Source organism: Nuphar pumila, chromosome 14 (assembly GCF_984573655.1).
Source record: "Nuphar pumila chromosome 14, dmNupPumi1.hap1.1, whole genome shotgun sequence".
NCBI classification, from domain to species: domain Eukaryota; kingdom Viridiplantae; phylum Streptophyta; class Magnoliopsida; order Nymphaeales; family Nymphaeaceae; genus Nuphar; species Nuphar pumila.
The window spans coordinates 71298654-71326180 of NC_143262.1; the positions used below are offsets into that span (position 1 = coordinate 71298654).

At 37.3% G+C, this 27527-nt stretch overlaps 1 protein-coding gene across 1 annotated transcript in view; it reads left to right on the forward strand.

Annotated features, from left to right (window-relative positions):
- Positions 1–795: 795 nt before the first annotated feature.
- Positions 796–27527, forward strand: part of LOC149816949 (ribonucleoside-diphosphate reductase large subunit) — a 37847-nt gene continuing 11115 nt past the window's right edge. The window contains exons 1-6 of the mRNA XM_089988184.1: positions 796–1078; positions 1198–1259; positions 1352–1439; positions 2530–2793; positions 2925–3165; positions 11545–11621. Of these exons, the coding sequence (XP_089844310.1) occupies positions 851–1078; positions 1198–1259; positions 1352–1439; positions 2530–2793; positions 2925–3165; positions 11545–11621 (960 nt within the window). The 5' untranslated portion in view covers positions 796–850. The remainder of the gene's footprint in view (positions 1079–1197; positions 1260–1351; positions 1440–2529; positions 2794–2924; positions 3166–11544; positions 11622–27527) is intronic.

The following is a 27527-nucleotide window of genomic DNA, read 5'->3' on the forward strand; positions in this document are numbered from 1 at the left end:
CATTCAGATTTACAAATCGATTTGTTTACATAACAAAACCTTACACAAAACTCACCGAAAGGACACAAGTTTTGCTAATCCGACAATAAAGGAGAAACACCTAGAAGGTAGATGCAGCCGATGGTGGCAACGATGCACCTACTACGCTCTGACGGTAGTAGATGATGAAAAGGGGTGCTCCGACGATAGCAGACAACGACAAAGGGTGATCTCGCTGCAACAGACGACGTCAAAGGCTGCATCGTCAAAGGGAGCTCCTGTTACAACATATGGTGCATCGTCAAAGGGTGAGCCATAACATTTAGGGTGACATATTGCGAGGAACTCCTGTTAAAGCAGAATAGTTTACTCATTTGGGCGAAAATGATGATGATTTTAACCCTTTCTTCTTGCAACAAGATATTTTTATCCATTAATGGAAACATCATTTCATGACGCTATTGGTGAAAAATGGCACTTAAGTCTTTGCAAACAAACCAGACTCTAATGTTAAGTGATGACACACGGGAAACGAGCCCCATCTGCTTACAAAAGTGACGCTCATTCATACCCGGCAACACGCACCTGCCTATGTGTTCCGGGGGAACATATAACCTTGCTTTTGTTCCCGTCCATTCGTGCTCGTTAAAGAGAGAATGAGGATCCGCAAGAAATCAAGCTGGGAGAGAGAGAGAGAGTGTGGCGGGAAATTCGAAAGAGGAGAAATTTGAAAAAGAAGTGAGCGTTCCCGCCCGGCTATTTCTCTCTCTCTCTCAGTGTGTGTGTGCCATTTTTCTGTTTTTCTTGGCTCCGGTTTCAGAGTGCTGGAAGAAATTCGGCAGAGGAGGGTTTCCGATCTCCGGTAGCGAGGATGTACGTCGTGAAGAGGGACGGGCGGAAGGAGGCCGTGCACTTCGACAAGATCACCGCGCGCCTGAAGAAGCTTAGCTATGGCCTCGGCGAGAAACACTGCGACCCTGTTTGCGTCGCCCAGAAGGTCTGTGCCGGCGTCTACACCGGCGTCACCACCAGCCAGCTTGATGAGTTGGCTGCCGAGACCGCCGCCGCCATGACCACCAATCACCCCGATTATGCCTCTGTAAATCTCTCCATCTCTCTCTGTCTCTCTCTCGAATTTCCTCTATTTTGCATATTCTTCAATCTTTCTAGGTCTTGATCTGACGGTTTTTTTTTTTTTTTGGTATTGGTTATATGAAGCTTGCGGCCAGGATTGCTGTTTCAAATCTGCATAAGAACACGAAGAAGTCCTTTTCCGAGTCGTGAGTCTTGCATTTTTTTCTTCCGTTATTTTCAAAATTCTGATTGTGATTCCTTCGGTTGTATCGGTTTGAATTTGTGGTGGGTGGCTTAGGATCAAGGAGTTGTACAATCACGTAAATCAAGGATCAGGACAAAGTTCTCCATTGATTGCCGACGATGTGTATGAGATCATTATGAAGGTTGGTTGGTTGAAAATGCGTATTTTCCCTTTCCTGGATTGTACTTGCTTTTTGCTTAAATTGATGCCTACTCATCATGATTTTTCTTTTTATTAAATTGGTAGGAGTACACTAATTTATCTACCATTATTGTTATGCAAAAAGAGAAAAAAAGGTTTCCGTTAAAATTTATTATCCATTTCTCATTAGTTCATGGGTTTCAAATTTTGGAAACATGGGGTTCTTTCTAATTATGAATACATAGCTTATGCAAATAATGCATTTTTGGAGAACCCATAACGTTTTGTTCTGGAATCATTGAAATTGGTGGGCTATGGAGTAGTGATTTAGTTCCAATAGGGCTAAAATATGCTAGAATTGGCTGATCCTTTTGATTTGTAAGTGGGAAATGGTAGGGTTAGTTAATTGTTCGGTTGTGAAGTGGTTTGGTTTGCTGTATTGTCTCTTGGGTGAGGCCTCAGCTTGATCAGATGATAGACATAGCAAGTTATTTACTGATAGTTGGATTGAGGACGTGCACTAGAAAACATGTTTTTAGCTGCTTGTGCTCGTGCGTCTTACAGTGGCGTTAGTGGTTTGGTTTGTCTTGTTGCAATGACATAGAGCTTCTGCATATTGATTGGCATTTAGATTTTTAGCATCACACATTCTAGTCCTGAGGCAACTGAAATGGATTGAGCACTGCACATTGGTAATCAAATGTTGCATTCAGATTATGCTCTTATAGTTGCAGAATCAATCTTTCTGCATGATCCTGGGTATCATCTATATTATCATTCCTATGGCATCATTTGTATTTTAACACACTCCATTGTGGATTTTTATTAAGATTGTTTGTGAAAAATGAAGTTTTTGAGGACTTCCTTTTGATAATTGGACTCCTCCGGTGATTTTTTCTGGATAAAGAGAATTGAAGATTGTTCTCAATGCTAGTCATGATTTTCTATAATTCATGAAGTCAAAATACAGGCTTGTACATTTATCCTTATTGTAAAAATAACCTTTTTTGGTTGTTTATTGATAAATTGAAATGATATAAATAGCAGCAAAGTGGTTTTCCTAACTGTCTTTTGTATTGTTCTTGTTTCAGAATGCTTCTCTTTTGGACAGCGAAATCATATATGATAGAGACTTTGACTATGATTACTTCGGCTTTAAAACTCTGGAGAGATCATACCTCCTTAGAGTTGCAGGGAAGGTTGTTGAGAGGCCACAACATATGCTGATGAGGGTTGCTGTTGGCATCCACAAAGATGACACTGAATCACTTCTGAAAACATACCATTTGATGTCGCAGTGCTGGTTCACTCATGCCTCTCCCACACTTTTCAATGCTGGGACGCCAAGGCCCCAAGTATGTCATTGCAAAATTTACTTGGCTAATGAACAAATCATCCCAGCTACTTTATTTTGTTTTGTCTTCTGGGCTCTCAATCTTTAAGCTCATGATCCTCTTCATAATCATAATGGACTCTTATTTGTCAGTTGAGTAGCTGCTTTCTTGTCTGCATGAAAGATGATAGCATTGAAGGCATCTATGATACACTGAAGGAATGTGCTGTTATTAGCAAATCTGCTGGGGGAGTTGGTGTTTCTGTTCACAATATTCGTGCTATGAGCAGTTATATACGTGGCACAAACGGTACTTCAAATGGCATAATTCCTATGCTGAGGGTGTTTAATGACACTGCCCGTTATGTTGATCAAGGGGGAGGCAAAAGGAAAGGTGAATGTTTTCTACTTCTCTTTGTTGGCATTGTTCTTATAGGTGTTGAATGGTTTCAGAACTTGACGAGGCATACTGAAGTTTCTTCATGAAGTTTTTGTAAGGAAATAGATGGCAATACAAAAAACAAGTGATAACACTTGAAGGTCCAATAATGGACAAGAAATCACAAGCACATAAACTGCAAATACACAAACCCATTAAGGAGAAGTCACAAGCACATAAAGTGCAAATACATAAACCCACTAAGGGAAAATGCCAAAAGGCAAAAAAGAATTAATATTATTGAGAAGAGGTGAGAGAACAACTACATAATGTGAGGGGAGCACCCTTTTATATACAAAGCAAGAGAGAGAGAGAGAGAGAGAGAGAGAGAGAGAGAGAGAGAGAGAGAGAGAGAGAGAGAGAGAGAGAGAGAGAGAGAGAGAGAGAGCATTGGTGCTCCTCACAAAAGAGTCTTTGAGGATTCCTAACGGTCATATTTTTCACCGTTGGGGACCCCAACGACTTCCTCTGTGGGATCCCCAATGATCCAAAAAGAGAAAAAAGAAATGGAAAAAATAAAATAAAAAAAGAAAAAACCTAAAATAAGTTATTTTCAAAATAACATATATTACATGTAAAAAGTCAAAAATACCCCTATTGGATATTTTGGATAAAACATAATATATATATGTGTATATATATATACATATATATAAATAACATGTTCCTCAGACTTTATGGGGGAGAGAAGGGAAAGTTTGGAAATACTAAAGGAATGACTCCAAGTCTTCAAGAGTCTTTAATGGAAATCACCATCTTTATAACATATCAGAGAATTTTGCAAATGTCAGCCTTCAACTGTCTTTAATGGTGATCATTCCCAAGCACCTTCATTGATTGTCTCTATGATGTATCAAAGCTACTCTTCTATCACATCTTAAGAACCTTTAGAACATACAGAGAGCTCCAAGTGTACAAGAAAAATATCCTTGCCGAATAGTTATAAAGTTTTAAAACCAATATATTTAAAACAAGAATAGACTTTTTCAAACAAGTCGTTGGGTCCCCAACAAAGATAAATTCAATCATAAAATCAACTCATTTTTTAAGAAATCATAACATTGATTATAAGAAGATTTGATTATTTAAAGAACATATGATTCATTAAGAAGAGATAAACAATCATGCATAAAAAATGTCTTAAGCATTTCAATCAAGCACCATGTGAAAATGTCTTCAAACTTTAAAAAGAATCAAGTCCGAAAAATGACTTGATTAACCCACAACAATCTTAATGGAAGATATGTGCACAAAGATATAAGATACCACACACAAAGGAGCACAAATGCACAAAGGTATGAAAAAGAATATTTATTTAGAGAGCTTAAAAGCTTTAGAAAGAGCTAATTAATTTCATGTATACAATTATGTGAACCAAGCTATTATACATATATGCATCATGCAATTAAAGCATTTTTAATGCGTATGAAACAACAATAAAAGAATAACTATTTTTATCAATAAAATGCACATAACAAGCATGAAAAGAATAAAGTACCTTCAGTTGTGAACCAACGTCAATACACAAGTGTTTATATAAAGGACATACTCACAAAACCCTCAAAGGGGTACAAAATAAGACTTATAATATAGAGTATGCGAAAATGCTTGGAGTTTTTATCTATAAACATCTTTTATAAAAAAAAAGGTTTAGAAATTTCAAAGAGAGATTTTAAAAATCTCATATAACAAAAAAAAAGGATATTTGCATATTGACACCGATTTGTGAAAAGTATAAAAATTAAATTCTCACAAATATCAAGTGATATTTTGCAAACTTTAACAGTACAATGCAAAATGCATGAAATTATTTTAACAATCATTTTTTATAGGAGAGAAGATGAATTTAGATAAATTACGAATAGATTAAAAATTCTCAAACATCTGAATGAATTTTTCAAATTAGAACATCATTTAACCATCACAAACAATGACCTCCTAGTCCTTCAAATCTCAAATATCAAGTGTATCAACGACTAGATCGAGAACATAAATAACATGCCACTAAAGCACACACAAAGGTGTCTAAAAACACCTCTTGTCTTGTATCAACGACTAAAACAAGAGCATAAAGTCAACAATGGGCTAAAAATCACTCACTAAAGTGTGAACACACATCTCTTGTCTACATATAATGACACTTAAAAACAAGTGTATCAGTGACTAGAACAAGAGTACAAAGCCAACAATAAGTTAAAAAATCACACACGAATGTATGAATAAACATCTCTTGTCTAAATATAATGACACTTAGATAAGAAGCATAAAAGAAGAAGACACCTCAGGTAAGAAGGTTTGTAATAGAAACACATTAATGCAATCAATATTAATTTTAACCATATTTTGAAATATCGTGGTTTCAAAAAAATAGATAGCCATCACATAATTGTCAGTTATAATAAAACTACAAGTTGACAATCTAAAATGACATAGAATGATGTGCACACAACTCACCCCAACAAACATCTCTGATTTAACAATAATAAGGCCAAGAATATTGATGCATCATATAAAAGTCTATGATGAAAACACAAATGCTATAAGAAGGCAATAAATACTCACGAAAATCATTTTTCAAACAAGTGAGTTCAAATACCGATTTTAAAAACACAGTTTCAAATCAAATTCAATAATGGTAAATGAAAAACTTGGACTCATGCTCATGCAATTATAAGTATTGTTAACATAAGCAAGCTATATAAAGAGATAACTCAATCTAGTTTATAAAAAAAACTGATTTGAAAATATAGAGTTCCAAGTTTAAAACTTTAATAATGAAGATGAAATCTTAGAATGAATGCAGTGCAATCATATGTCCAACAATATGTCCAATGACAATTTTTACGATCTTTAATAAGCAAATAAGAATCATGCTTATTATAAGCAATTCTTCAAAAATGAATTCATGAATGCATTAATTAAGAAATAAGTGCACCAAGGCATATCACATACAAATGATCCAATGACTCTCAAAGAGAAGATAAAAAACAATATATATATATATATATATATATTATCTAGAAAGAAGCTATTTAGATTTAAATCACAAGTCTACTATGCGACAATCAATGTCATTAAAGAGAACCAAAGCATATATAGAGATTCTCTATCATACAAAAAACCAAGTGCTTACATTCTCACAAAGAGATTAGAAGAACTCATGTATATGCAATAATCTAAGTAACTTAAAGCCATATATCTCGTACAAACGACATGCATATGAACAAATTTAAGCATATATGCAAGTGATGGATTTAAGGCACTAAAGGCATCATATAAAAATTTATATTTTAAGTATACAATGAGTCAAGAGTTTTAAACATGAACACGCATGTCCAACAAGTATGCAACACAATATTTAAATCATATGCAAGGCATGCAAGATAATTCCATGAGATACCTAATATCATCACTATTGTTATACACACAAGTTTATTTTGAAATATTACACTCAAGTTCAAGTAAAATTATACTTTGTGAAATACATCATTATTTTGAAATATCAAATTATTTTAAGATATGTATTTATACAAACATGATTGACTTTTATAATCATAATTTGTTCAAACGAACCAACTAAGGCTAACAATACATGCTCAAACATACATGTATATATATATATTAAAGTAAGTTTTTGGGAAATTTAAGACTCAAACATGATTTAAAGACATACATATATCTAGTTTGCTAAAAAAATAACAAAAAATGATAAGAAAACAAGTTCAATGATGATTAAAATACCATTTAAAGATTTCAAAACATACACATGATTTCAAAACATACATTTGTTTTTATTTTATTTTATTTTTAAAATAACATAGAAATATATGTGTGTGTATGTGTTTGTGTGTGTGTGTATATATATAACAATAAAGAAAATAAGTGTTTTTCATGTGTAATGCATGAACTAAATAACACAAGAAATACTTAAAAAATGTAAGATACATACCGAGTAAATATTTTTCTTGAATCCAATCCAAGGAGAAGAGAAGAAAGAAGAGATAATGAATACTCCACCACCGATCTTTTACGCGATTACAATCTTACAAGGGCTTGAATAAAAATTGCAAGAGAGCTTCACCTCTTTTTTAAATTTTGAATAGCACGTTTTCCATTGTATTGAAAAACAAATTTAGTTTGATCTCAACTTCGCTCTGATACCATGTAAGGAAATAGGCGAAAATACAGAAAACAAGTGATAACACTTGAAGGTCCAATAATAGACAAGAAATTACAAGCACATAAAGTGCAAATACACAAACCCACTAAAGGAAAATCACAAGTACATAAAGTGCAAATACACAAACCCACTAAGGGGAAATCACAAGCACATGAAGTGCAAATACACAAATCCACTAAGGGGAAATGCTAAAAGGCAAAAAAGAATTAATATTATTGAGAAGAGGTGAGAGAACTACGTAATGTCAAGGGGAGCACCCCTTTATATATAAAGCAAAAAGAGAGAGAGGGAGCATTGAGGCTCCCCACAAAGGAGTCGTTGGGGAGCCCCAATGATTCCTTTTTTGGGGTTCCCATGTAATGAAAATAACGGAAGCACCAATAATCCAAAAGGTCTCTTAGAAAGAGTCAAACCAAGAGCCAAGAACACAAGCACGTAGAATCCACAAATAACCGACTAAGGGGTGAAGTGCTTAAAAGGCAAAAGGACATTATTGAAGAGAGAGACAAAGTGGGCTGAAAAAGCCCATTTTACAAGTGAGAGAGCTCTTCTATTTGTAGAGGAGCCAACATATTAAAGAGGGACCACAAAGGGGCTCCCTTCTCGTCGTTGGGAGCCCCAACGATCATAAATGTGATCGTTGGGGCCCCAATGACTAGATGGGTGGGCCCCCTTAGAGGTCCAAATACAATAAAAAAAAAGAAAAGAAAAAAGAAAAAAAGAAAAAAGAAAAAAAGAAAAAAGAAAAAAGAAAAAAGAAAAAGTACAATGTAATTTACCAAAATACCCCTATCGGGTATTTGGATGGAAAAAGAAATATATGTATATATACATATATATATATACATACATATTTTAACACGCATCCTTAAACTTTATGAGGAGAAGACCAAAAGTTTGCCAAGAAGAAACATAAAACACAGAGTCAGAAGCGCTTTGGTGAAGAAGTTTGCCAACTGATATTCTGAAGTAACATATGGTAGTGTGATGGTTCCTCTAAGAAATTCATTTCGAACGTAGTGACAATCCATTTCAACATGCTTGGTACGCTCGTGGAAAGTATGATTGCTTGCGATGTAGATCACGCTCTTGTTATCACAACATATCTTGGTGGAAGAAGAAATGAGGATGCCCATGTCACAGGGGAGACTTCTAAGCCACACAATTTCCATAGTTGTCATCGCCATGGCTCGATATTCAGCTTCAGTGGATGATAGAGAAACTTTTTGCTACTTCTTACATCTTCACGAAATGAGGGAATCTCCTAAAAAAATGCAAAAACCAGTAGTTGAGATTCGATCATTGGGATTTCCCCCCAATCAACATCAGTATAAGCAGTTAATTCAAGATATGAAGAAGATGATAAGAAAATCCCTTTGGAGATGGAGTTCTTGTTGTTTCTATTATGTGTCTATGCTTTCTTTCCGCAAGACCATTTTGTTGCGGAGTGTTAGGACAAGAACGTTGATAAAAAAATCTATTTTCTCTCAAATATTTTTGACACTCATTGGACATGTATTCTCCTCCCGAGTCAGATCTAAGAATGAGCATGTTTCCTAAAAATTGATTTTTAACCATTGCATGAAATTCTTTAAAAAAGGAGAAAACCTCAGATTTTTGGTTTAGGAAGTAAATTAATGTAAATCGAGTAAAATTGTCAATAAAAACAATGTAATATGAGAAACTTCCTTTAGATACAACAGGAGAGGGATCCCATACATTAGAATGAACAAGTTCAAGCGGCAGTGTGAGAACGTAATTTCTTTGAGGAAATGGAATGGCTTTATATTTCCCAAAAATGCAATCTTTACAAGTCATGTGTTTGTCTTTACAAGTATTGTCCAAAAAAGGAAAAAGCGACATCTTCAAAAAGTTCGGATGACCAAGTCTCTTATGCCAAACCTCAATATTTTTGACATTTACAAAATTACAAAATCACTTGGATGGAAGAGTCAAAAAATCTATAAAATAAAGATCGTCCCTCCTATAGCCTTGCCCAATCAGCTTCCCTGACTGGAGATCCTGCACAGTGCAATCTTTAGGTGAGAAAGAGACTTGGCAACCATGATCGGTAATTTGGGAGATCGAAAAGAGGTTTAAGTTAACTTTTGGAACAACTCTTACTTTAGGAACAATTTTTTTTTGAGAGGATTTCAAGTCAAGTGTTCCAATACTTTCAATTTTTAAAGGAGTCCCATCGGCCGTTGAAACATACGAAGATGTAGGGTTGGAAAAGACATTTGAAAGAGATTTTTTGTGAGATGTCATGTGAAAAGAAGCATCGGAGTCTAGTATCCACATACCTTGAGGTGATGATGAATAGGCTTTGGCGGCTCTAGAAGTTGATGTTGAAGAAGTCTTGAGAAGATGTTGGAGGGCCTCAAAAATTTGGCAAAGAGTTTCTTTGATATCTCCTCTATTATTATTTTCTTCTTCCTTGGAGTGTTTTCTCCAATCGCAGCCACCTTTCCTTTAAGCTGAGGACAAACCGGCTTAATATGTCCCGGTTCATTACAATAGTGACAAATTACTCCCTTTATATACCCATTGTTTTTTGAAAAATGAGGTGGTCTATAAGCTTTTACATTGGTTTCTGGCCTAATGACGACCAAAATTTCAACATTTGTAAGACTTATGCCAAGACGAGTTTTCTCTTGGCATACTTCGACAAGAGGATCTTCAATAGGTAAGGCTTTACTTCTATGAAGAAGATGTGCCCTAACTTGTTCAAATTCGGGCCTAAGCCCATGAAGAAATTGAAGAAATTGTTTTTTTTTTAATGTGTTCTCTTCTAAGCTCAATATCTTCCAGAGCTATCCACTTGGACTCAAGAAGAGCGAGTTTATCCCAAAGAGGGGTTAAAACATTAAAATATTAACGAACACTTATGTCCGCTTGTCTAGTAGATCTAATATTTTCTTAACAAAAAAATTGTCTAGCTAGATCTTTTTGGGTATACATACCCTTAAGGAAGGACCATGCTTCATTGGCTCTCTAAACTTAACAATGTTGACACAATTCTTAATATCAACATTGTTCATAAACCATGCCAAAATTTTGGCATGTTTACTTTCCCAATCTTCTACCTTGGATTGATGCTCATTAATGGCTTTGATGCGGTCATCACCATCTAGAGCTTTCTCAACACTTTCTTCAATTTTTGTGAGCTTTAAGGTGGGTTCAAGAGTGGTGCCCATCACAAAGCCCCACAACTTCTTATCTCTTGGATGATTTTCCATTGCCGAAGCTCACATGAGATAGTTTGCGCCACTGAGTTTGAAGGAGAGCTCAACTCTTGATTCATGCTCCATTGATGACAGGAAGGATAGAAAATGAATAACCCCAAAGATCTTTCAAGAATATTGAAAAACCAATGGCTCTGATACCATGTAATGAAAATAATGGAAGCACCAATAATCCAAAAGGTCTCTTATAAAGAGTCAAACCAAGAGCCAAGAACACAAGCACCTAGAATGCACAAATAACCCACTAAGGGGTGAAGTGCCTAAAAGGCAAAAGGATATTATTGAAGAGAGAGACAAAGTGGGTTGAAAAAGCCTATTTTACAAGTGAGAGAGCTCCTCTATTTATAGAGGAGCCAACATATTGAAGAGAGACCACAAAGGGGCTCCCTTCTAGTCGTTGGGAGCCCCAATGGTCATAAATGTGATCGTTGGGGCCCCAACGAGCAGATGGGTGGCCCCCCTTAGAGGTCCAAATACAATAAAACAAAAAAAAAGAAAGGAAAAAAGAAAAAGATAAAAAAAGGAAAAAGAAAAAAGAAAAACCTTAAAAAAAGTATAATGTAATTTATCAAAATACCCCTATCGGGTATTTGGATGAAAAAAGAGATATATGTATATATATACTTATATAATATATATATATATACATATTTTAACAACCCAATGATCCAAAAAGGGAGAAAAGAAAAGGGAAAAAATAAAGAAAAAGAAAAAGAAAAAGAAAAAACCTAAAATAAGTTATTTTTTATAACAATTTATATTACATGTGAAAAGTCAAAAATACCCCTATTGGGTATTTTGGATAAAACAGAAAATACACACACACACACACACATATATATATAAATATAAGAGTTTTGTCTGTTGAGTAGGCTCTTCAAATTTAAGTGATCTATATTATTTTTGCAGGGGCTTTTGCTGTATTTTTGGAGCCATGGCATGCTGATGTTTTTGAGTTTCTTGACCTCAGAAAGAACCATGGGAAGGTATTTGCTGATGTTTTCCTAAGATGTCCATATCATAGTTTATTTCCTTCTATCCTTCTATGTGTTTTGTGATATTTAAGTTTGGATACTCTGATTGCACTTCTGATTCTTGTGAATTTGCCTCAGTTTTTGAAGATTTGGAATTCAGTTAAAAAAAATGGAAGTGCTAGATTGCTAGCCCTTTGCTTGAATTGCATTTATGCAAGCTTAAGCTTGAATGAAGCTCTTGAACTCGATGCTTGAGCACGAAAACTTTTGAGTTTGTTTGGGTGGAGTTTGTGTCACTTAACACTAAAGAGAAAAGATAATGTCACAAAATGACTAGGAAATGCACAAGCACACAAGCAATAGTCCACTAATGGGCAAGAATACAACAAGCCACAAACTGGCGATAAACAAACAAAAACTGAGAAAGAGAGCTAAAATTATAGGAAATTTTATAGAGAAAAGCTTCAAGAAGCTCAAGGAATACATGGGGCAAGGACCTTTATTTATACACAAATGTGACCCAAGGAGGGGATCCCATAGAGTCGTAGGAGCGCCTCCAATGGTTATATTTATGACCGTTGGAGGGGTCCAACGACTCTATGGTGGACTCCTCTTATGATGTGAAAAAGCAAAAATAGAAAAAGGAAAAATAAAAAAAGAAAATGAAGAAAAAAGGAAAAGGCATATTCTAAATGAATATGCGTGTTATAAGTGAAATGACTATTTTACCCCTAGTGGGTATTACAATATATATTTTATCCCCCTCAAACACACTGTGAGATCATCGAGAGTTTGATGAGGAGAAAGTAGAAGTGAGGCGATGGCAATGCTTTGGTGAAGAAGTTCGCTAGCTGGTACTTTGAAGTAACATAGGGTAGTTGAATGGTACTTCGTAAGAATTCATTTTGAACATAGTGGCAATCCATCTCTATGCGCTTTGTTCATTCATGGAAGATGTGGTTGCTAGCAATGTAAATAACACTCTTGTCGCAACACGAATTCGAAGGAGTAGAAAAAATGATGCTCATATCTGTGAGTAAACTTCTCAACCAGACAAGTTTAGTGGTAGTGGTCGCCATCGCTCTGTATTCAGCTTCTGTTTAAGAAAGAGAAACTTTCTGTTGTTTCTTACATCTTCAAGAAATTAATGACTTTTCAAGAAAAACACAATAACATGTTGTAGAAATACGATCATTGGGTTACCCTCAATCAGAGTCAGTATAAGCAAGTAAATTAGGAGATAAAGAGGAGGATAAGAATAGTCCGTTTGTTATGATTCTCTTTAAATATCTGATAATTCTCATAATAGCTGCCATGTGAATTGAAGTAGGAGCAGTCTGAAATTGGCTTGCACTGTGAACAACATGAGTAATATCTGGCCTAGTAATAGACAAATATGTTAGCGAACCAATCAGCTGACGACTAAGTCACACAAACTTGGCTAAAAGGTCGACGCACCGGGGGTGAGTTCATCCATATTTTGGACTCGGTCAACTTTGACTGAGTCTATTTTTGTCCATTTATTAAAATTAATTTGGACTCGGGTCGTGTCCGGACTCCACCCGAATCTAAGACGGTATCGGGGTCGGGGCCTGACCCTTAAGAGGCTATGCAAGGGGAGGCGCAGACGACAGACCCCTCTCCGCCGATCGCTCCCTCTCCCCCACCCGTCCCTCGCTCCTCGTCCCCTTCAAGCTCGCCGGTGTCCTAGACCCCAGCGATCATAGCCGTCGGTGGCGTCGGCCACCGACGACCCCAACCACTGGTCCTCTCAGGTATATGCCTCCTCCCTCTTCTGTTCTTCCTCTTCCTCCGGCAGGGGGCAGAGTGCCTTGCATCAGATCTGTTTTCCATTAGGGGGCTCCGCCCCCTGCCTCAATTTGTTTTTTCATTTTTGGCAGGGGGCTCTGCCCCCTACCATCGTTTGGTTTTTTGGCGGCGGTGGGGGGGGGGGGGCAGAGGCCCCTGCCTTAGATCTGTTTTCCGGTAGGGGGCTCCGCCCCCTGCCTCAATTTGTTTTTTCGACAGGGGGCGGAGCCCCCTACCTCTGTTTGGTTTTCCGATAGGGGGATCCGCCCCCTGCTGAGGCCGGGGGCAGAGCCCCTTGCCTTAGTCGCAGTTTTTCGGCAGGGGGCGGAGCCCTCTGCCTCTGTTATTTTCTGTCAGGCACACAATGAGAGGGGTGGAGCTCCTGTTATTATTTTTTTAAGTGTTTATTAACTTTATTTACATATTTTGGTGCGTATTACATACGATTTTGTGTTCAGTTTTCAGTTTCACTTTTCTTTTCAGTTTTCAGATATAATGGCGAGTTCTATTGATAGTGTCAATACAGTTGGTTCAAGTTCTAACTCTGAATTAAAAGTTTCTCAACCACTTTGAAGGCTTGTGACAAAAGGGATAAAAGCTAGTGGTGGTGAAAATGTGCATTTTCTTTGTAATCTATGTAAAACTGCTTTCACGAGTTCTTATACGCATGTGAAAGCACATCTTTTGCATATTCATGGTCAAGGAATTAGGCCATGTTCTAGGATTGACAAAGACTTGTTAAAGCAATTAAAGAAAGAACAAGAGGAAGCTGAAAACAAGAAATTTGTAGAGATGAGAAGCGCTTCGATTAATTTGCCTTTTGCTATTGTTAGTGATGAACAAGAACTTTTGAAGAAAAGAAAGATGAAATGCAATAAAACAATACAAGGGTCATTAAAAAACATGACAAGAGCAGAAATTGATAAAAAGATTGGTCGATTCTTTTACTTAGGCTCAATTCCTTTTAATCTAGCTAGAAGTCCATACTGGAAAGATATGATTACATCTTTGGCTAATTGTAATTTGAGTGGTTATGTGCCTCCTAGTCCAGGAAAACTAAGAACAGTCATTCTTGCAGAAGAAAAAAATAGAATCGAAGACTTGTTAGAGACACAAAAATTTGCATGAAAACGACATGGAGTGTCTATTGTTTATGATGGGTGGACTGATATACAAAGGCGACCACTCATAAACTTCATTGCTTACTCACTTAATGGGCCAATTTTTTTGAAGACTGTTGATGCATCTGGGGAGTATAAAGATGCTAAATATTTAAAGAGATTATTTGTCGAAGTGAGTGAAGAAAATATGGTGCAAATCATTACTGACAACGCTCCAGTTTGCAGTCGTGCAGGAATGAATTTGGCAAGTGAAGATACGTATTCACATATTTTTTGGACTCCTTGTGCAGCACACAGTTTAAATTTGACACTTAAGAGTATATGCAATCCATCAAAAGATGATGCGCATGCACGCGAAATGTATTTATGGATTGAGAAAATAGAACATGATGTTCGAAATATTAGAAATTTTGTTGTAAACCATCATCATGCCCTTTTTATATTTAATAGGCATTCTGATCTCAAGTTACTGAAAGTTGCTGAATTTCCTTTTGCTTCTCTCATTGTTATGATGAAAAGAATTAAGCAACTCAAAAATGCATTGATGATGATGGTGACTGATCAAGATTGGGATTTTTATCGTACTGAAGATGATGTTAAGGCTCAAGCTATCAAAAAATGCATTTGTGATGTTTTTTGGTAGGATAAAATTACATATTTTGTTGAATTTACAGAGCCTATTTGGGAAATGTTGAGAGAAGTTGACAGAGATGTACCCATGCTTCATAGAATTTATGAAATATGAGATAATATGATTGAAAAAGTTCAAAGTATCATTTTCAAACATGAGAAGAAAGATGTTGCACTTGATTCAGAATTTTACAATCATGTACATTCAGTTTCAGTGAGAAGATGAGATAAAAACAATACACCTTTGCATTGCATGACACATTCTCTCAATCCAAAATATTATGCAAAAAAATGGTTGATAGAAAGTCTTGGTCGTATTTCTCCAAATGAAGATCCTGAGATATCAAGGAATAAAATGATATGTTTGGGAAGACTTTTTAATGATCCTCACATGTTTAAGGTTGTAAATAGTGAGTTTTGAAAAGTTCTCTACTGAGAGATTTGATTCTTTAGTAGCACTTATGGCAATGAACGAGGAAGATCCCCTTAATTGGTGGGCAACATATGGATCAGAGACACCAAATCTGCAACGTCTTGCAATGAAATTGTTATCTCAACCTGCTATATCATCGTGTTATGAAAAAAATTGGAGTACATATACTCAAATTCACAACATTAAAAGAAACTGTGGAGAAATCCAATATTGCACATGAACAGAGAGAGAGAGAGAGAGAGAGAGAGAGAGAGAGAGAGAGAGAGAGAGAGAGAGAGAGAGAGAGAGAGAGGGAAAAATCATGAACATTTAGGGCTAAACACCTCTTGTTTAAGTAGAGGTTAGCCTAAAAGACAAATTACAAGTAGGTCTCTCATTATATGAAAAATTCTAAAGAACCATCTTTTAAGAGTAAATAAATAACTTTAAGGATAAAACACTTGAAAATAACTAATGGTCGACTAGTCTTAACACTCCCCTTCAAGCTGGAGCATAGATATCAATCATGTTCAGCTTGCTGCAACATTTTGAGAAACTGGACCTAGCAAGAGGCTTTGTAAACATATCTGCAACTTGATCCTCCGAGTTTAGATGTTTGGTAGAGATATGACTAGATTGAACCATATCTCTTACATAGTGGCAATCAACTTCAATATGTTTTGTCCTCTCATGAAACACATGATTATTTGCTATACACGTAGCTGCCTTGTTATCACACATCATCACCATAGGAGATGAAACCTTCACTTGAAGATCATTTAGTACATTTCGAGCCCACATCAATTCAGCTGCTGTTTGGGCCATAGCCTTATATTCTGATTCGACACTCGACCTAGCAACCACAGTTTGTTTCTTACTTCTCCATGAAATTAAGTTACCTCCCATAAACACAGAATCCTGTGGTAGATTTCCTATCCTCAACAGATCTAGCATAATCGGCATCAGAGTAAGCAACTATCTCCAGGGTTCCCCCTTTCTTGAATAATAACCCTTTTCCAGGGGAAGATTTTAAGTACCTGAGAATCATCATTGCAGCATTCCAGTGTACTTCATTCGGTTTTTCCATAAATTGGCTAACCTTGCTTACTGCTAAAGCAATATCAGGTCTAGTCACTGTCACATATAGTAACTTCCCTACTAGAGAGCGATAACTTTTGCTATCCACGAGTTTTTACCCTTCTTCCAACAACTGAACTTTGTGATCCATGGGAATATTTGCTGGTTTGGCTCCCAACATTCCTGTCTCTTTTAATAAATCAAGAACATACTTACGTTGAGACAGAACCAAGCCTTCACTGCTTCTGACAACTTCTATACCCAGAAAATATCTAAGAGGACCAAGGTCTTTTGTAACAAAATATTTTTGAAGATGAGCCTTTGTAGCTGTAATATCGTTCATATCATCTCCTGTAAGGATGATGTCATCCACATATACCACCATAACAACTAGACCTGAGTTAGTTTTCTTAATAAATAATGTGTGGTTTGACGCTGACCGCTTAAAGCCAAACTTTGACATCACGTCAAACAACTTTTGAAACCATGCACGAGGACTTTGTTTCAGACCATATATCGCCTTTTTTAACCTGCACACCTTCTGACACTCCCCCTCAACCTCGAACCAAGGAGGTTGCTGCATGTATACTATTTCTGACAAATCCCCATATAGAAATGCATTTTTCACATCTAGTTGACACAGGCGCCATCCATGGTGAACAACTACAGAGAGAACTAGACGGATGGTACCCATCCGTGCGACAGGAGAGAAAGTTTCAAAGAAATCAGCACCATATGTCTGAGTATATCCTTTTGCTACTAATCTGGTCTTGTATCTTTCAATAGAACCATCTGAGTTGTACTTAATTGTATATACCCATCTACATCCAACAATGTCTGCATCCAATGGGGGATTAACCAGGTCCCACGTCTGTTGAGACAATAAGACATCCATTTCCTCTTGCATTGCCTGCTTCCATCTACTATCAAGCTCTGCCTGTTGATAGTTCAAAGGAATAGTTTAAGCAGATAAGGCGGAAATAAAAGCTTTCATTTGACTTCCAATTCTGGCATCGGACACAAAATGAGATATAGGATATAAGGTATATTGTCGCGTCCCCTTACGTAGAGCTATTGGCCTGTTATCATCAACATGAAGATCATTGTGATCCAGAACACTTACCTCAGGAGAAGAAGAAGGAGAAGGCTCAGGAGGAGGTGGAGCTCTACGCACATATACCAATGGGGGATTATGAAACCGTGAGGAAGGTAGGGTGGGACCCGGTAATGGAGGTACAAATTCCAAAGGGAAAGGAGGAACATGAAGGGGAAATGAGTCATTTAGATCAACTTGCATCTGAGATCAAGTATGAGAATAATATGGAACAGACTCCAGGAAAGATACATCCGCACTGACATACTCTTGATGAGAAATTGGGTCATAACATCGATACCCGTTTTGGTTTTTTGGATAACCTATAAAAATACATTTAGTTGCTTGAGCAACTAGTTTATCACAGTCAGGTCCAAGTCTGTGCACAAAGCAAATACACCCAAATACTTTGGGCGAGAAAGAGAAAAGAGGAGCATTGGGATTCAGGATGTGCAAAAGAAATTTATCTTCCACGGATGATGAAGGCATACGGTTGATCAAATAACAGGCTGTGATAACAACATCCCCCCAATAGGAAGTAGGAACATTGGATTGAATCATAAGGGTACGTGCTACATCAAGAAGGTGCCTGCGTTTTCGCTCAACCACCCCATTTTGTTGGGAAGTATAGGCACAGGAGGTTTGAGGTTGAATGCTATGGTCTTGATAAAATTGCAACAAGGCTTTTGTTTTGAACTCAAGCGTATTATCAGTGCGGATAATCTTAACAACAGATTCAAACTGAGTTTTTATTTGAAGAATCAACGACTTAATAATACTAGGAACTTCAAATCTTTCTTTTATTAGGAACACCCAAGACAACTTAGAAAAATCATCAACAATAACAAGATAATATCGACACTGAGTCCTAGTAGGAATTAGGGATGACAGTGGGGCGGGGCGGGGCGGGGGACAAGGTTTCCACCCCCGCCCCGCCTCAAAATTTTATCCTCCACCCCCGCCCCGCCTCCGCGGCGGGGATGGATTTTATCCTCCACCCCGCCTCCATCCCCGTTTCATACCCTTCATCCTCGGTCCAAACAGGGATGAGGCGGGGCGGGGATATTGCGGGGAAAAGTGGTCGGGGCGGGGTTGGGGGCGGGGATTAGGCGGGGACGGGGCACGGCGGGGAAAAGTGCACGTCCACCCCCGCCCCGCCTTCGCGGCGGGGATGGATTTTATCCTCCACCTCCGCCTCCATCCCCGTTTCATACCCTTCATCCTCGGTCCAAACGGGGCGAGGCGGGGCCCCCCTTTCCCCCGGTCCACTGCCATCCCTAGTAGGAATCTTACTAGGACCCCATACATCCGCATGAAGAAGTTCAAAGACCTTATTACTGGACTGTCTCTGACTAGAAGGGAACGAACTCCGATGATGCTTGCCCAACTGACATGCTTCACACTGAAATGACGTAGTAGACGGAATTTGAGGATGACATGACAAAACTTTGACAATGATGGATGATCGAGACGACGATGCCACTGAACAGGACTCGAGGAATAGTCGATTGCAGCAAAACTGTTTCCCACTGGATGATGTAAGTAGTAGACTCCATTTTCTTCATAGCCTCCACCAATTTTCTTCCCTGTTAGCAAATCCTGAAAATGACAACCAACATGATCAAATATCACTCTACAATTTAGTTCTTTTGTAAGACAACTCACTGAAAGTAAACTTTGAGGAAATGAAGGAGCATGAAGGACATTTTTCAACTGTAAGGAAGAAGATATAGAAACATTTTCCTGACCAACCACCGGCGAAGAGCTCCCATCTGCTAATGAGACTCCCTGATGAGCAGTAATATCTTTTAGATATGAAAAATAATGAGAATTTCCATACAGATGTCTCGATGTACCTGAGTCAATAATCCACTTACTATCATTGAGATGAAGATGGTCCCCTGTTGCGTAGGCCACACCAGCTACATGAGAAGAGGAGCTTGAAGGACGGTGAGCTACCAGTTCTTCATATTCTGTACGACTAATGGAGATGCAGTCACAGGGAGAAGAGGCTTCATTTGCATTTGCTACCTCTAGTTTTGTAACATTAGCTTTTGGAACATTAGGCCTTGATGCAGGAAAGGCAGACCGTCAATGTTTATCCCAGCAACGGTCTTCGAAGTGTCCTGATTTTCCACAAAATGTGCATTGAAGTTTACCTCTACCTCCCACACCTCTTCCACGACCTCGTCCTCTAATGTTCAGAGTATTTCCACGACCATAAGCAGAAGGAACAACTAAGGCAGATGTCTGGGATATAGGATGAGATTGTGGGAGAGAAAAAACAAGTCTGCTTAAGCGACTGTATGCATCGGCTAGAGTAGGTACATCAGATCCAGTTAACATTTGGACTTTAGCAATCGAGAATTCTGAAGATAACCCTGTGAGGAACCGAGCAACCATAGTCTGTTCTTGATGATCCTTTTGCTTTGAACAACACAGAGGCCTGTGAGCATTAAGCCTTTTAAAGGTAGCTTTAACGGATAAATAGTACCGGGCCAAGGTCTGATCTCCCTGCTGCAAATTATATATCTCTTGTTCAACTTGCAGAATACGACTCACATTTGTTTCTTGAGAGTAAGTATCTTGAAGATTATCCCACATATGTTTAGCTGTATTATAATAAATTAGACCATCTGCAATATGAGGTTCAACACTATTCATGATCCATGACATAACAATGTCATTATCTTTATCCCAAGTAAACATATTTTCCCACTTTATCATTTAGTTCAGTTTTCAACAAAATATGTTTTCTACGATGTCCATATACCGACATCATAAAAGTTCTGGACCACTTGGCATAGTTGGTTTCATTTAATTTCACCAAAGACCCATAAGAAAAAGGATTTATAAAAGCCTTATATTCCCCAATAGATTCATTCTTAGAATCAAACTTCGGAGCTTCAACTATAATGAAGAATGCATATGTAGGAAATGATAACACTGCTGTAATATACGAAAAAAATAAAAATAAAAAAAAACTTTTCAGATTGAATCTGAATATGTCACGAACCCACAATCAGTTCGACACACTGCATAAGCTACGACAACATAGGGTATTTTGAAGAATCACGACATCAGATCTGAACCAGTCCAAACAACTCTACAGGAGCAAAGCAAAAACCTCCACGTCATCTCTGACCACGACCAAAAAATCTGTGTATTTAATCATAACTCTGTTAGAAGCACATTTTCGATGAAGATTGCTCACAGTACAGGATTCACGACATATAAAAAAATGGAACTATGCGATACACCATTCACTGCAATCCTAGATCAATCGAAAGGTTCCAACAAAATAATTATTTTTTCCATTCAGATCCAAGATTAACAGCATAGGATTTTCTTCAGATTCACGACTGAGGGCAAGTTCAATTGATAAATTCTTTTCAGATCAGAAAATACTAAGTTCACAACCTTTGCACATCACAGTTGACGATACACAATCCAGATGACAGGCAACTCACCGATCTCTATGGATCTGTTACAGATCTGTGTCCCACATTTGACGATACACGATCTAGTTGATAGAGAACTTACCGAGCTCTATGGATCTGATTACAGATCTGTGTCTTGACTGTTGTCAGACATCAGATCTGTTATCAGATCTATGCCACTCAAATTAAAAGAGGGAGAGCACACACCTTTTTTTTTAATTTTTTTTGGCGCAGATCGAACTTGTGCTCACGCTCCCAAGACCTTCAGCTCTGATACCATGTGGAGAAATCCAATACTGCATAGGAAGAGAGAGAGAGAGAGAGAGCGAGAGAGAGAGAGAGAGAGAGAGAGAGAGAGAGAGAGAGAGAGAGAGAGAGAGAGAGAGAGAGAGAGAGAGAGAGAGAGAGAGAGAGAGAGAGAGAGGGAAAATTGTGAACATTTAGGGCTAAACACCTCTTGTTTAAATAGAGGTTAGCCTAAAAGACAAATTACAAGTAGGTCCCTCATTATACGAAAAATTCTAAAGAACCATCTTTTAAGAGTAAATAAATAACTCTAAGGATAAAACACTTGAAAATAACTAATGGTCGGCTAGTCTTAACAGAAACAAACTCACTAGTAAAAGAGCAGAGGATTTGGTTTATGTTCACTCTAATCTACAATTAATTTCTCGCCGTACCAAAGATGAGTATAAGTATTTTTTTCTTTTGTATTCAAAGTTCGTATTTAAATATTTGTATTCAAAGTTTGAAGTTAGATACTAAGTTAGTCATATTTTGATGCAGTTGTTGACCATTCAAGTATTGGGATGTAAATCCTGAAGATTTTGACTTGGCGGAAGAACATGATTTGCATGCTCTCAACATGGACTACCTCGATCCTGTTTTTCCCTCTAATTCAGGCGATGAGGCAGATTTATGATAAGTTTTGTTGTTATCACACTCACAAGCTTCTTTATGTGTTATATTTTGGTAAGTTTGTGTTGTTACTTCAATAGAATTATTTTTTTATTTTTACTTTAAAATTTACAATCTTATTATTGTTATATATATATATATATAATTGTGTCCCTGTGTCCAATTTTTTTGAAATTGCTCAGCACCCGTACCTGCACCTGCACCCGCACCCGCACACATGTGACATAGGCTAACGATAATGAGTGTGATTTGCTAAAGGATTTCCATTATTGGCTCTCATCGTGGAGTTGATTACTTCTGGAGTCTTCACTTTATTTTCGTCAGTTAATCCAGACCGAGCAATAATGTCTGATGCAAGTTTCATCTGAGATAGAACATACCCCTTAGGAGAATATGTATCTTTAATCCATAAAAAATACCTTAGAAAATTATGGTCATACATATCAAAATTTTCTTTGAGAATATTTTTAATAAGCTCAATGCTTTCTTTATCATTTTCAGTGATGATCATATCATCTACATATAACAATAAGATAGTTATGTGATCTCCTGTAGTCTTAACAAATAAAGCAGTATCAGTATAACAAGAGGAAAAACCATTAGCAAGAACAATTTTGCTAAAAAGATCATACCAAGCTTTTGGATCTTGTTTGAGACCATAAAGAACTTTGTTAAGTTTGAGAACGTTTCTTTTACAAACCTAAAGACTCGGCGGAGGATCCGTAAACATTTCTTCACAAAGATTTTCATTTAAAAAAATAATTTTAACATCAAGTTGATAGATATGCCATTGTTTAATAGATGTTAAAGCGATCAAGGTTCATACACTAGTCATCCTAGCTACCAGGGCAAAAGTTTCTTCATAATCAATTCCATATTCTTAGGCGTATCCTTTAGCAACTAACCTAGCTTTGTATTTTTCTAATGTTCCATTGCTCTTAGTTTTGACCTTATACACCCATCTACATCCGATAGCCTTTTTCCTTAATGGTTGTCTTATAATGGTTCATGTGTTGTCCTTCTTAAGAGCTAGTTCTAGTCTCATAGCATCAATCAAATGTGGATGTTGCTTAGCCTCTTTAAAATTGGAAGGCTCGTGATAGAAATGTATTATCATTAGACAAGTTCTATATGTTGGAGAAAAAGAGTCCTATAACACAAATTTTTGAGGAGGTCTACTATTCCTAGAGGATCGCCTAAGTTGGGTTTCTTCAACTTGATCGTCTAAGGAGATGTCTTGAGAGTATCTATCGAAAGCACTTTGATGTTTATTCTCCTCATGCCGAGTATAAACATGAATATCATTAGAATCTTCATTGTGAGAATCAACAATTGTATCTGACGATTCATCATTTTGATGTAAATTATCATTACAAGTATGATCACAAATTAAATCACTTTTAGACTTAGTTCTAGGTAATAAGTCAAATAGAAAAGAGTAATCAATTTCTTCTTTAGATTTTTGAATTTCAAAGCCATTTTGTTCTTCAAGAAAGGTTACGTTTCTTGAGACATAAAGTTTATTATTTTGTACATTATAATACCTATAACCTTTTTGATTTTCACTATAGCTGATAAAAGCACATTGAAGAGCTTTTAGTGATAATTTATCTTGTTTTTGAAAAAGAACAAAGCACTCAACAAAAAACTTTCAATCTTTTAAAATTTGAAGACATTTTAAACAATTTCTCAAAAGGGGAAATGTTTTTTAAAGAAGAGGAAGGCATACGATTTATGAGATAAGTTGCGGTAAGAATAGCTTCGACCCAAAAATTTTTTGGAACATTTTTAGAAACAAGAAGAGTCCTTGTTGTTTCAATGGGATGCCTATGTTTCTTCTCGGCAAGACCATTTTGTTGAGGAGTTTTTGGACAAGATCTTTGATGTACAATGCCGTTTAGTTTAAGATAGTTTTGAAATTCTTTTGACATGTATTCTCTTTTGAAATCGGATCTAAAAATAGTTATGTTGTTTTGAAATTGATTTTGAATAAGAACGTGAAATTCTTTAAAATTAGAGAAGACATCAGATTTGTTTTTAATAAAATACACGTATGTGTATCTAGTAAAATCATCAATAAAGACAACATAATAGGAATAACCTTCTTTAGACATAACAGGTGCCGATCCCCATACATCGGAATGCATTAGTTCAAATGGTCTTTTGGAAACAAAATTGCTATGTGAATACAGAAGCTAATGCATTTTCCCATGAATACAATCATTGCAATCAAATGTTTTTTTATTACAAAAATTTTCTAAAAATAGAAAAAGATACAACTTGAAAATACTATGATGAACAAGCCTTTTGTGCCAATTCTCAATATCTTTAGATTGAACATGATTACAAAAAGATTTGTATGACAAAGACAAAAAATTTATGTAATATAGATCTCCTCTTCTATGGCCTTGCCTAATCTGCTTCTCGGACCAGAGATCCTGTACATAGCAATGAGTTGGTGAAAAAGAAACACTACATCCAAAATTGGTGATTTGAGAGATCAAAAAGAGATTTAAATTGAGTTTTGGAATGATTCTAATTTTTGAAATATAAATTTCTTTGTTTTGACCATAAACTTTTCAAGGTTTCTCATTCCTTCAATATCTAATGATGTTCCATCGGCCATTGAAACAAAAGATTTAAAAATATTGAGACTTGGTTTTGACAAAAGAGATGCATTCAGAGTCAGGTGGAAAGAAGCACCTGAATTAATAATCCAGGATTACATATCTGAAATTGATGAGATAGCAGCATTCGAGGTGGAAGGAGTGGAAGAATTGATTCTCATGAATTGTTGGAGAGTTTTGGTAAGTTGTGCAATGGAGTGTTTTATATCTCAATCTTTCTTTGATTCTTCACTTGAATTGCTTGGATACTGTAACACCCCAAAATTTCAAACTTGCAAACCTTTAAAAAAAAAACAGAAAAGAGACTAAAAAGGAATCTTTTCATCTTAGAGATGGTTTACGAAATCAGCGGAAGACTATACTTTTGTTAATTTCAGAAAGGCAAGCTGACAACTTTGGGCGCGTTAGCTAAAAGAACCAAAACGCACAACCCATGCTACTTGCAAACACTTGGAAAAACCACTTTCATTTAAGAAGTTCTCCAAATAGTACAAAATTCGGATATCCCAAGGAAAATCCGTTACAAAACCCCAAACAACAGGACGCGAGTTAAGAGCAGGAAGAAGAGCGTCTTGAAGCCATCTTGCCATCCTGCCATCACCTGTGGTGTACCTAATCATCACTTGTACCCATAGAATGGGTTAGTTTCGCGAAAAACTAGTAGGTACACAAGAGAGACTACAAAGAACTGAATTATGTAAATTTAATTCAGTAGGTTACACAGTTTAAAGCAGATATGCAGTTAAACAGGTAAGCAATGCACGCAGATAACTAGTGCAAACGCATAAGTAGTGCAAGCGAGTCAGTAGTGCAAGCGAATTAGTAGTGCAAGCGAATCAGTAGTGCAAGTGAATCAGTAGTGCAAGCGAATTAGTAGTGCAAGCGAGTCAGTAGTGAAAGCGAGTCAAACGACCCTACGACCAGTGTGAACAGACCTTATGTTTCGATAATTACTAACCTGCGGGTACGCGCAGGCAAAATATAGAAACAACTGAAACTAGTTCGGGCGTCTGTTATTCTATGTATTTTCAATAAGCCAAATAGCTAGTTGAGTCCGCTCCAAAGGGACGACTTTAGCCGAGAGAGGAATCCTTAAAGGAGGCAGTGCCACGGATGCATCCAACTTCTGCAGAAGTGTTGAGCTAACTATTGTAGCCCCTTTCCCCTAACTCCAATGGAGCGGACGACTTTAGCCGAGAGAGGAATCCTCAAAGGAGGCAGTGCCACGGATGCATCCAACTTCTGCAGAAGTGTTAGCTAACTATTGTAGCCCCTTTCCCCTAACTCCAATGACTGGGGAGGCCGGATCGTTGCCCGTAGGGTGGTTGTTAACAACCTGTCCATTGGAGTTTGTACCGCTCTGTCATCTCCCTTGACAGACACATAGAAGCGAATAGGTACGTTAGGGGTTGCTTAACTAACGACCCATTCTATCTAAGCGGGATGAGAAACATTGTTCAAGTAAGGTTTTTTGGGGCATTGATCAAGGTTGCGCTTCATTTTATGATCTAAGTAGGCTATCACCTGCGCGGTGATAACTTATTCAGATCATAAAATGAATCGCAACCTTTATCAATGCCACAAAAAAACTTACTTGAACAACCTTTCTCAGCCCGCTTAGCTTGACATTCGAACAATACCCTCAAATCACTATGCTGCGATGCCACAAATCGCTATTCAACGATAACCACAAATCGCCGTTCAGTGATGTCAGGAATCAACTTCCAGCGGAAGCTACAAATCGCTATCTCTCGATTTAAGCAAACCCAACAACGGACCGCAAGTCGTTAATGACAAATCGCTATAAACTCTTAACAAATCCGACATTGTTGACTTCGGGTCATGCAAAGACGCATGACAACTACATTAATAGCCCACACGGGATTCCTGCGTTCCATACCTATCTGTCGAATGCATCAGAGCCTGTCATGAAAGAGAAAATATAAGACACTGTATTAAGTTTCATAACAAAAGCATACCTCCTCACAACATTGATTACATACCAAAAGACTTGTAAAACTCAAGCGATCGTTGCCGGAAATCTGGTCGGGAGGAATGTAGGTTTCAACGTTTGCTGGTACTTCTGTAGGGTATTGCTGCATGTTGGACATTACACGAGTTAGATATTGACAAGCTTCACGTAATGGGAAGCAATATAATGTCTTACATACCTGTTCATTCGAAGGGCTTTGTTGTTTTTTATTACAGGTTGGTTGTTTCTTAGTCCTTTTCTTGCCAACCAAGTCTTTAAACCACTCGAGCATCTTGCCTGTGAAGGCGATTGTGAGGCCATTTATGTGATTACAACATTGTGCATTTAGCACTGATCGAGGTCGCACGACCGTCTCATCCGATCATCACAGTACTAGACGTGTCGTGCACGACTAGAAGTACTCTAGGATGAAGGGGGTATGCTCCTCAATAGAAGCTTCAACAGGAGTGTTTCACAAAGATGTAAAGTTTATCTACTTTACTTTATCCTTTGAAACAACAGTACCTTATGCCAACATTATACATGTGATTTTCTCGAGTCACATCCGCTATTAGGGTATCTACATGTCTTGCATGACTCGATACCGGCCTCGATAGACGGGATACGGGTTTCTTAACAGAACACCCGCTAAGAAGTTCGCTCGCTCCCGACTAAACTCTTGTCGCAAGAGGGAGAGTGGTAAATGCCCCTTGCATCCTCCACGAGGATGCCTTTAAGGCATACGCAAAGAGTAAGAACCTGCACGCAATCTGCAATAGCAAGGCAATACCAACACATATGCAAAAACCAGAGCCTAGG